The following is an 11,902-nucleotide window of genomic DNA, read 5'->3' on the forward strand; positions in this document are numbered from 1 at the left end:
AATGGCAGCGCGCGTGGGACAGTTCCACCAAAGGAAGGTGGACCCATAGGTTGATACCGAGGGTAGATAGTTGGATTAATAGGCGCCATGGGGAAGTTTCATTCCACCTGACACAGGTCCTTACAGGTCATGGTTGCTTCCGACAGTATCTACACCGTTTCGGGCATGCGGATTCTCCCGAATGCCCAGTGTGCAATGGTTTAGAGGAAACGGCGGAACACGTTTTGTTCGTGTGCCCGCGTTTTCGCACAATGCGTGACCGCATGCTTGCCACATGCGGGGAGGACACAACTCCGGACAACTTGGTCCAGAGAATGTGTAGGGATGAGATTAGCTAGAATGCCGTTTCAACGGCTATCACCCATATCGTCTGGGAGCTACAGAGGAGGTGGCGCGTGGACTCGGAGAATGGCTAGTCCAGATGCAGTACAAGAGGTGGTCCAGGGGTTCGAAGTCGGCTTCGTAGGTCATACCGGTGCCCTGCGGTCGAGATCGACCCTTACAGCGATTAAGTGGCCGCGGAGAGGAAGTCCCGGCAGCGGTGCTGTCGTGGCGTCGGTCTACTGGGTTGGATCTGAGCCCGCGGTTGGAAAGGGGTCCCCGGCAAGGGTCGGGGTAGGTGAGATCCTGCTGTCTGCAACCTACGGGTGCATCTGATAGGGCCTGAAAGGTAGTGATACCCTTCCTTACGGGCAGGTCAGATCGGGTTGCACGTGGGCATCAGTTCTTGATGTCCGCTCAGCAGTAGGGCGCGGGCGGGGTTGACCCTGCCCGGGGTTGACCTTGCCCGGACAAAGGGAGTGGCGAAGACCACTCGGGAAACTGGCTAAGCGCCAGCATGCTATCGTGATGGACTCTCCAGAGCGAGTCACCGATGTTCGTTGCTGCTAGGCTACGGCAGCTAACCTTGAGGGTGCGATATGCACTAGCCCCTCTCTGAAGCAATACCTTCTTGGTGGTTCCGGAGAGACGTAGGGTTTGGCGACCATAGGAATGTGTTTTAGTGGGTCGAGGAGAGAGTAGTCCTGGCTTCTACCGGCATTGTAGAAGACGGCCTCAACCCCACACTACCCTAACCTTCCTGTTAGGGTGTCTGATGAGCAGATTTATCCCCCTATGGTTTAGAAGGAAAAAAAAAAGACCGCGATGGGTGCTCAGTGTGAGGATTTCGCGATCTTCTGGAGCAACTTCCATCTGCAGGTATGCCTGCACCAGGTCGATTTTGCTGAATCTCTTCCCACCAGCGAGCGACGCGAAAAGCTCGTCCACCGTAGGAAGTGGGTGCTTGTCCACCACAAGTTTGGGGTTGACGGTTTGTTTGTAATCGCCGCAGATGCGCACCCGGTTGTTGGATTTCTTCACCGGCACAATCGGTGTCGCCCAATTACTCTGGTTGACCTTGGTGAGAACTCCCTCCGCAACTAGCTTGTCTAGCTCAGCATCGACCACACTCTGCAGGTTGAACGGGATTTTACGCGCCTTCAGGAAGACAGGGCGGGCATCACTCTTCAGCGGCAAGTTGGCTTGGACACGGGAGATCTTTCCGATGGAGTCCTCGAATACTCTCGGAAACTTTTGCAGAACCTTCTTCACGGCGGCAGCAGTATCAGCAACACTATTCAAGCACTACAGTTGCTTCTCGAAGCACCTCCGCGTATCTCATTCACCGCATACTCCTTCCGCAGCAGCACATTCCAATCGACCGACAGACGACTAAACCATTCGCGCCCGATCAACGGATGTTTTTTCCGAATTCACGACGTACAACGGTAACTGCGAATTCTGTCCATCGTATTCGACACGAGCGTCCATTATCCCGAGCACGTCAATGTTAGTATTGCAATAGCTCACGAGATTCGTATCTCATTGCCGCAGTTTTGCCAACTTAACTTAAGTCTATGGTTTTGCTGCCTGGAACATTTGCTTCCAGCAGTTCGCACTCACGATGGTGACGGGCGATCACGTGTCCACCTCGAAACGCATCGGTACTCCATTCACGCGCACTTTTATTCAAATTTTCGCATTGTCCGAAATGGTGTTTACCGAACACACCTCGCGCACATCGGGTTTCGCATCACTATAGTCATTTGCGGAATTGTCCACGAAATTCGTTTGCACGGCACTTTGTTTACCCGACGATCGCGCACCACTGGCCTTCGAGCCGGATTTTCTCATGCACACTAGTATGGGACACACTTGTATGGAAAAATTAAATCCTCGCTCCAGTCGACTTTTTAGATGCCATTTAGGTCCCATATGAACTGTACAAAATTTCAGTGCAATCGGTGAAACTATAATTTAGCGCAAGCGGTTCAAAGTTTTCATAGGATTTACTATGGAGAAAGTTACACTTTCAAACAAAAAATCCCAGAGGTCACCCCTTCTCTCCTTAATTCAAATCGATCAACATTTCTTGCAGAAAAATCTTTTATGAAACTTTCCTTCGAAGACCGCAAAACGAATGATTGCTTGTGGAAAAAGTTATTGATTTTTTACCGATTAGTGATCCAACGAACGGCTTTTCGTTTCGTTTTATCAGCAGCACTGCTGCTGCCGTTGTTGCATGTGGTGGCGGGAGGTATCACCACCCCCAGAAACAGCAGCAGCCAAGGCAGTAGGTATAGTGCTGCTAATAAAACAAAACAAAAAGCCGTTCGTTGAATTACTAATCGGTAATAAATCAATAACTTTTTCCACAAACTTCCAATCGTATTGCGGTCTTCGAAGGAAAGTTTCATAAATGATTTTTCTACAAGAAGCGTTGATCGATTTGAATTAAGGAGACAAGGGGCGACCTCTGGGATTTTTTATTTGAAAGTGTAACTTTTCCCATAGTAAATCCTATGAAAACTTTCAACGGCTTGCGCTTAATTATAGTTTCACCGATTGCGCTGAAATTTTGCACAGTTCATATGGGACCTAAATGAAATCAAAAAAGTCGACTGGAGCGAAAATTCAATGTTTGTCCCATACTAATGCACACTCTTTCCAGGTGTCCCTTCAGGCCACAGAACTTGCATTAGGTGTGCTTGCGTTTGCAGGTATTGACAAGGTGAGATTTCTCATCGCAGCGGTAGCGGCTAACATCACTTGCACCAGCCCCCCTCGGAGTAAAAAGCTTTTCCCCTTCGTTTATTTTCGCCTTCGACTTGTAAGTGTTGGTTATTTTGTGTCGTGAGTGTTACCGAGAACTTCGTGATTTGTGATGCGTGAAATGTAAAAATGTAATATGGCAGGTAATACTCATGGTTAGTGTAGGTGTCACCCAGCTAAAAAGCTCCCGATAGGCTAGACAGGACAAGGCTAGGCTCCACCACCCTAAAAGCAACCATCAGCACGCTACACATCGTAGTTGGAAAACCCTCCACCAGATGGACTGGTTACCAACCATTGAGCGGCCATGAGGGGTGGCGTAACGGGGCCATTGAGAAATGGGATGGCTGGAGAGGGCAATGACCGAGGAACGAGGTCATGAACCTCAAGGCAGTCAACGACTCGGTATGCTATCACTTGCCCAGAGTTCGTCGACTAAGACAGTAGTAAAAGTTTGGAAAGTTTGGACAGAAGTAAAAGTTTGGAAAGTTTTATGCAGAGTTATTGGAGAAAGTTGAAAAGTGGAAGAAGTGTCAGAGAAGTGGACTACAGGTAATAACAGTAACCGTAACATTTAAAACCTGTGAGTAATGCCCTCTCTGTGCTACAGAACCCCGCCGTTTTGACGTGAAAGTGCACGACCGATTTCCCTACGTCGTCTCCGTGACCATCTGGGCGATTTCCGGCATAGAACTTGCCGAAGGCCGATCCGTCACCATATCGGCAGGACGGAGACGCGTAGGAGGTTCAGGAACCCGTGTAGTGCCACCCCAAACCACCCAAACCCGTAGGACGTCGCCATCGCTGATAGCGGTGTGTGAAGTACCGTGCGCCGCCATCGTGTGCGCCAGCATCAGGAAGCTGCCCGAAGGCCTGCGCGCCGCCATCGCGCACAGTATCTAGGAAGCAGTGGAGGACAGGTGTGGTGGAGTGTTGCTGACAAAGGGGCCCCCAACGATAAGGTCAGGTTAGCTTAAAGAAGTGGGAATTAGAGGGAGTGTAAGGAAGTGCCAGAAATACAGACCAGTTAGACCGAATAAAGCGTAGTTGTCCGTGAAGTGCTGTTGTGGTTCCCTATTTTAAGTGCGAGAGTTCTCTGCCCGCGAGTTCCGTGACGTGAGCGTGCCGACCCTGAGGCTATTGTGTCGGGGAGTCTCAGTACCGCTCTCGACCGACTTACCCGATAATTACAGACTTGTTCCGCTTACCTGGTTGGTGCTGCACTTTGTGGACCTCCTACTTACCTTGGCCACCTTCGATTTCAGCTCCGCCCTTCTTCGACAGCTCCATCAGGTATCAGTAGGTCGGCTCCAGAGGCACGTTCTCCTCCATTTGGGAACATAGAGCTCCATACTTACAGCGATGTCGCGAGCGTCCTGCAGTGTGAGCTGCCTTCTCTCCAGCAGCCGGCTTCGGATGTCGTTTCTCCTGATGCCAAACACCAACTGGTTGCGGAGGGCGGTTTCCAGGTACTGGCCAAAGTTGCACGTAACCGCAATCCGTCGAAGTGCCACCAAATATTCATCGATGGACTCGTCCGGCGAAGCAGCATCTTTGTCGCCTTGGCGACGGCACTTAAATCGAAAGTTTTCACTGATCTCGAGCGGGATGGGGTTGAAAAATGCCTCCAATATGTCAAGAATCTGTCGATACGTTTTTGCACGGGGTGCCTCCCGGGCGATTTTGTCGCAGATTATGTCGTAGCTTTCGGGGCCCATATGGTGTAGCAGCAAACTTTTCCGCATCGCCTCTTCGTTGATGTCGAAGATGGCGAACGCGTTCTCCAACCGTTCCACCCACCGCATTCATTTTAGTTTCCGCCGATCGAAGGGGTCGATCGCGAAACTTGGTGGCGGAACACCAGCAGCAGCACGGGCAGCAGCACCAAGGCGACCGACAGCAGCAGCAGCAACGTTGTCCGGATTCGCCATTCTAGTCGCCAGAACTGTTTTGACGGCCGAGAGAAATGATGAACACAACAGCTAATCGACAAATTCACTTTATTCTTCACTTTTAGTTATAATAATTCAATTGGCTTCTCAGCCGCGACCGCGGACATGTTTCGAACTACCGTTCGCTAACGGGTTTTACTGGGTTCTGTCTTACACACTAACTCGTAACGGCTCAATATGGGGAGGATTTGGGACAATGTAAATATCAAGGTACATGTATACAAAGGTAGGGTATAACAGAAGTGCTTTCCCATAACCTCAAAAGTTCCGCAGCAAGGTTCCATCCTGGGTCCAGTGTTATGGAATGTCATGTACGGAAAGGTATTGAGGTTAAAGTTCCCGTAAGGCGTAGTGACCAAACAGTATCTCTTACATCACTTTTTTGAGTATAGAGGTAATCACGTTCAAATGGATGCGTGCCTTTTTAGTAGATGTAGTTGTGAAACTGCGAGGAAAATATTTGCACTCTTGCCCCGGACGTTAGTTTTATCATTATTTACCCGTTTTACCCAATTCGATTGGGTAATATTTGCATATGCAATCTGTATAGCCTTTCAATCGGCGTGCACTTTTGTGTGAGGAAAAATTTGCGTTAGTGTTCGTGTGTTGAAATGTCACTTATCTCTATTGATATTCACAATAAACGTTTTGTCGGAACTCAGGAGACATCCTGCACATCAGTCGAAAGAATTAGGGAGTGAGATTTTATTTAATAAGCAATAGAGCGCTTGTAGTGGGCTTAATGTTTCCTATGAGTTCGATGAATTTGGGTTTTACACGGAAGTTTCGTATCACTATTACTAAATAAACGATATTCTGACCAAAAGTTTAGTTTCTTGTCTAACAAACCCCCCTTCCTACTGATCTCATTTGTCTTACTACACACGTACAATTGCAGAACACCCATCCCCTCATCCGAACCAGCCAGGTCAGTTTGAGCTCCAACCCGGACTTGGACTTCCGTTATACGACGATTTTCACACCGATCGGTATGTACAAGGGTCAGATGTACGCCATCAAGAAGGTTCGCAAGAAGAGCATCGACATCACTCGGGAGATGAAGAAAGAGCTGAAATTGCTGCGCGACATGAGGCACGACAATCTGAATGCATTTATCGGGGCCTGTACGGACCCGCCCAATATCTGCATCATCACCGAGTACTGCACCCGGGGGAGTTTGAAGGTAACTGTTTGGTATAATTCGGAGTAGTTGTACAGGGCTGAAGTTTTTGAATTTTTTAGGACGTACTGGAGAACGAAGACGTCAAGCTGGATAACATGTTCACGGCGTCGATGGTTGCCGATATTTTGCGGGGAATGAGCTATCTACATGACTCGCCGTTGCGTTTTCACGGGTCTCTGCGGACATCAAACTGTCTGATAGATTCCAGATGGGTGGTAAAACTGAGTGATTTTGGTTTGTTCGGGTTCAAACAGGGTGCCGACGAAATGCACGACGAGAAGGAGAAGGCTGAGAGCAAGTGTGAAAGTAAGATGATGATTCATTTTTGAAATAGTTTTAAACAATCAAGATTCTTTTCAGAACTTCTCTACCGAGCACCAGAGTTGCTACGAGCTGGTCCAGTTTCCTGTGTTCCTGGATCACCCAAAGGAGACGTATATTCGTTTGGAATAGTCTTGTATGAGATCTTCACCCGCAAAGGTCCGTTCGGTGAGATCGAGTGTACCCCGGCGGAATGTTTGAAACGAGTTCTGCATCCACTGGACCCGAACACTCCCTTCCGACCAGCAATTCAACCGCTGGAGACGTCCTTCGATTGTGTTCGCGAATGTTTGAGAGAATGTTGGGCGGAGAAGCCAGAAGATCGACCAGATTTTAAAGCTATTAGAAATAAGTTACGGGTTCTTCGGAAGGGTATGAAGCCAAATATATTCGATAACATGATGGCTATGATGGAAAAGTATGCAACCAATCTTGAACAGCTGGTTGACGAGCGTACGGATCAGTTGCAGGAAGAGAAGAAAAAGACGGATGCGTTACTGCTAGAGATGCTTCCAAGACCCGTGGCTGAGCAGCTGAAAAGAGGGCATAAAGTTGAGGCTGAGAGTTACGATCTAGTCACGATTTATTTTAGCGATATTGTGGGATTTACTTCTATGTCAGCGGAAAGCACTCCGCTGCAAGTAGTAGATTTCCTGAACGACCTGTACACATGTTTCGATTCGATCATAGGGCATTACGACGTTTATAAGGTCGAAACGATAGGAGATGCGTACATGGTCGTATCAGGATTGCCCATTCGAAACGGACTGACTCATGCTGCTGAGATTGCTTCCATGTCCTTGCAACTATTGGACGCCGTATCCGAGTTCAAAATCCGGCACAGACCTAACGATCGTTTATATTTAAGAATCGGTATCCATTCAGGGCCAGTGTGTGCTGGAGTGGTTGGGCTCAAAATGCCTCGGTATTGCCTCTTCGGGGATACGGTGAACACTGCCTCTCGAATGGAATCTACGGGTCTGCAGCTGAAGATTCACTGCAGTTTACAAACCAAAGAAATTCTCGACTCTCTCGGAGGGTACCACTTTGAAGATCGGGGATATATTCCAATGAAGGGAAAGGGAGAGCAACGAACTTTTTGGCTGGTCGGCGAAGATCCAGAAGCGAGAGCCAAACGCACTCAGGAGCGTACCGAGCGACGTGGTTCACGGGCTCTGAACAAATACATTGGAATGCTCAAACAGTCGAACACCACGAACGGCGTTCGAAGCTCGCTCAAGACCCGTGTGGTAACACCACGCAGTTCATTACCACGCTCATCTAGTCTAGAATCACCTAAGAGATTGCGGTTTGCCAGTGGATCAATGTTGGAACAACACCGATATCATCAGTAAGTATATTGATGAATGTTAAACGTGGACTCTCTAATAACATCTTTTTATCCCTATTGCAGTTATAGCGATGATGCCCTGATGGAAGTTATTTCCGACGCCAGTACGCGAAAGTCCGACAATAGCCTAGCGGATACCGAGGACTTCACCTCTTCTTGCCCATGTATCGATAATCTTGGACTGAACGCCGAACGGTTCCTAGCACAGTCTTGCCCCACGGTCACAACGCCATTGCTCACTAACACCGTTGCTACTTAACTAGTAGTTCTAACCACACCCTATTAGAATAGAATATAACGACCAATAATGTCTTCAATGTTTGTAAAACGAAAACTACTCTGTGTATAAATTGTATCTAGTCATTGGAAACTGTTCCAGCAGTTACATGTTCGAGTCGATGTGATAAATACTTTGCTGTTACCTATTGCATACGAAACAAAACAGGACGTCAGGTTTCATAGCTTAATCTGTTAGTAGAAGTCTAGTGTAGAATTAATAATGAGTGGAAACCGCATGGATAGAAAATTACAGGAAATTACGCTAGTACAGTATCGAATATATCGAATATGGGTCTTAACGTACTTCAATAAAACGAATGTTCAATGTGTAAGAATATGGGGTCATATTTTCATATCACCATTCATTTATGTAGTCGTCCCGGTCCACTATGGGCCAGAAATCAAAATTTCGCGACAAAAGTCTAAAAAGTTGTTTTTCTAAGATCAATAAATTTTCATATGTGTGCAGTGTACGCAGAATATGCCACCGCAAGCGAAAAATAGGCAACAAAGAAGGCACGGCAACAACGCTTTGTTTTTTCGTTAGCAGATAATGACAAAATCGCTCCCGAGTTTGTTCACAATTAAAATGGTAGGAATATTTGTCTCGCACTTTTCACATCGTGATTTTCGCATTGTTTTACAACTGAAACTCGACTCTGAGGTTTGCAAGAGTCTTAATTCGTCCAAATGCTTATGAATCTGATGGTGTGGGTCGAAAATTTCAGCTGAAAAGCCGGAATATCGGCACACGCACGGCAAGCGATGTTTGTTTTATTGCTCTCTTCGCCTGACATGCGCTTGTTGCGGAGCGCCTATGTTACCAACATGCACCGCTTAGGACAAAGCGTTTGTTTTTCGGCGTGATCCGTTTTTCATACCCTGTATGTGTGTGATTGTTTGGGCTATGTTTGATTGTATACCGACTGATTTTTTGATTTGTAACGAAATTTTATGGTTTTTTGTATGGAGAAACTTCTTCTTCTTCTTCTTGGCGTAACGTCCTCACTGGGACAAAGCCTGCTTCTCAGCTTAGTGTTCTATGAGCACTTCCACAGTTATTAACTGAGAGCTTCCTCTGCCAATGACCATTTTGCATGTGTATATCGTGTGGCAGGCACGAAGATACTCTATGCCCAAGGAAGTCAAGGAAATTTCCTTTACGAAAAGATCCTGGACCGACCGGGAATCGAACCCGTCACCCTCAGCATGGTCATGCTGAATACCCGTGCGTTTACCGCCTCGGCTATATGGGCCCAATACGTGGAGAAACTTCTTATAAGCAAAAATTCGCGATTTTAATCAATATTAAGAAAACTATGATTTGTGGTGAAAAATGTGCCCAATACGTATAACGCACACATTTTCTAACAGTTAACTATATTTCACATATTTGATGCACAAATTGCGATGGCTTTAAGTTTATATTAAAATTTTACAATATTTACTCAAATTTTACGATTTATTTGCCAACTTGTTCAAAAAGTAGTAGTATTCGACCGTATTCGACATGCAACCGGTTTAGGAAGCTAGTTTATACTCAGCTTTTTCAGATGCTTTCGGACTTTTTTGCGGGAGTTTGCGGGAGACCAAGTTAGAGTGATTTTTGTGCATGCGTTAATTTCACAATAATTTACGCTGTACTTCAATAATCATCCACTCCAAGATTCACTGTTGCCATTACGATGCAATTTTCTTATGGCTTGCGAAACAAAACATATAGCATCAAACAACTATCATTCTAGAAGGTTTCGTTTCAGATATAACTGTGATTGTAGGCTTTCAAATTAATACAACACAATTACTCAAAGTGCAAAGTTTCGGTACATCAATTCGTGTAGTCAATTATAATTTTTATTAACTTAACTTATGTAAAGATGGATAAGTTTTTAATGAACACATTGCTGTTCAGGCATTTCAGATGTCCGGCTATTTGGCTGAATGCCGATAGGCCGAATTATGTTCAAAATAATTCAGAGACCCTTTCTCACATTTTAGCTGCTAATTTGATCATTATTGTTTCTTTTGTCAATTAATGACTATTCTTTCTAGTTTCATAATTCAGGGATTAGTTGGCGTTGAAACTGTCAATATTTTATTAGAGGTTTTTCCTCCTTGAAATCATAGGCGATTCTTTCGAGTTTTACTCATGTGGAGAACAGTCTCAAGTTCATAATTTCTCCTACAGCCAAATGGCATTCGGCCAAATGACATTTTCGGCCAAATGACTCGGAGCCGGTATTTGAACAATAAATAAATTGCGCTCGCTCTTCGTACATATGTACAAGTGGGAAGGATATATTTGCGATCAGGCGAAAGATTTGATTTTCCTTATAACAACTAAAATGCCGCGTCATTGATTGGCTCGGTAGCTTAGTCCGTAAAGCACTTGTGTAGCATATCAGGTTCGTGAGCTAAACTCTCACCTAAGCTGCGATTTATTCATAATTTCGCTAATAATTTATCCATCTGTACATATGTACGTTGAGTCAATTAAAAATTCTAATTGATCACTCGGATTGATATTCTAAAACTTTGTACATTGAGTAAGTGTGTTTAAAGCTTATAATCACATTTATATCTGAAACAAAACCTTCGAGAATGTTAGTTGCTTGTTGTTATGTATATTGTTTCGCAAGCCGTAAAGTAATGGCGTCGTTATGGCAAGAGTGGATGATTGGAGCACAGCCTAAAATATTGTAAAATTAAAGCATGCACTAAAGTCACTCTAACTTGGATTCCCCCAAATTCCCGCAAAAAAGTTCGGTAGCATTCGAAAAAGAAGAGTCTAAACTAGCTTCCTAGACCGGTTGCAAATAAACCGAAAAAATTTGAGTAAATATTGTAAAAAAATGAACTTAGCATTGCAATTTATGCATAAAATATGCAACATGCACTAAATTTACTGTTGGGAAATGTATGTGTTATACTTGTTGGGTACATTTTAAAAAGACACAGACACGTTTAATGCTTCCAGTGAGCTATTTGCTCTTTGAAGGAAGCACGACACTAGACAACGGACTAGCATGCAACGCCCAGTGGCACAGCCGAAAACTTTTCCTGACAGCTGCGGCGGGAATCGAACCCGCACTCCTTAGCACGATGTGACTAAAGGCTTGGTGACCTTAGTCGCACGACCACGAAGCCACACGAATTCTAATTTTTCTTAATTTTGGATAAAATTGGCAATTTTTACTTATAAGAAGTTTCTTCATACAAAAAACGATAAAATTTTGTTAGAAGTCGAAAAATTTAGTCGGTATACAATCAAACATAGGCCAAAAAATCATACGCATATGAAAATTGATTGATCTTTGAAAAAACAAACCTTTTTTGATTTTTGTCGCGAAATTTTGATTTCTGGCCCATAGTGCGGTCCTGTGTTTGAGACAGGAGACGGGGACTTCCGAAATCCGTTCTCAGGCAAGTACGCTCCCAATACGTTCAGTTCGCTGCCTGAAGTACCTCTCAATTCCAGCAGCCACGCTGATTTTAGACGCCACGCTGGTTCCAGTCACCACGCTAGTCCCGTTAGCCACGCTGATTCCAATCGCCACGCTTGTCCCGGTCCTGTGTTTGAGACCGCTCCTAGTGATTCGTCTGCCGCTGACCCTGAACCCGACCCCCTCTCACAACTGAGAGTGTATTATCAAAATACCAGAGGACTTCGCACTAAAATTGATTCGTTCTTCGTAGCAGCTGCGGAAGCGGAGTACGACGTCA

General features: G+C 45.5%; 1 protein-coding gene and 1 long non-coding RNA gene across 6 annotated transcripts in view; both read left to right on the forward strand.

The window, feature by feature from the left end:
- LOC109420110 (receptor-type guanylate cyclase Gyc76C) overlaps positions 1 to 8,525 on the forward strand; it is a 166,326-nt gene extending 157,801 nt beyond the window's left edge. For all 5 annotated transcript variants that reach the window (XM_062859737.1, XM_062859735.1, XM_062859736.1 and 2 more), the window contains 4 exons: positions 5,944 to 6,228; positions 6,288 to 6,534; positions 6,589 to 7,900; positions 7,964 to 8,525. In XM_062859737.1, coding sequence (XP_062715721.1) covers positions 5,944 to 6,228; positions 6,288 to 6,534; positions 6,589 to 7,900; positions 7,964 to 8,159 — 2,040 coding nt within the window. In that variant the 3' untranslated portion in view covers positions 8,160 to 8,525. The remainder of the gene's footprint in view (positions 1 to 5,943; positions 6,229 to 6,287; positions 6,535 to 6,588; positions 7,901 to 7,963) is intronic.
- LOC134291677 (uncharacterized) lies at positions 1,175 to 4,700 on the forward strand. Its single transcript, XR_009999225.1, has 2 exons — positions 1,175 to 3,645; positions 3,704 to 4,700. It is a non-coding gene; the product is annotated as an uncharacterized LOC134291677 (long non-coding RNA).
- Positions 8,526 to 11,902: the final 3,377 nt, after the last annotated feature.

Source organism: Aedes albopictus, chromosome 3, assembly GCF_035046485.1.
Source record: "Aedes albopictus strain Foshan chromosome 3, AalbF5, whole genome shotgun sequence".
Taxonomy (NCBI): Eukaryota; Metazoa; Arthropoda; class Insecta; order Diptera; family Culicidae; genus Aedes; species Aedes albopictus.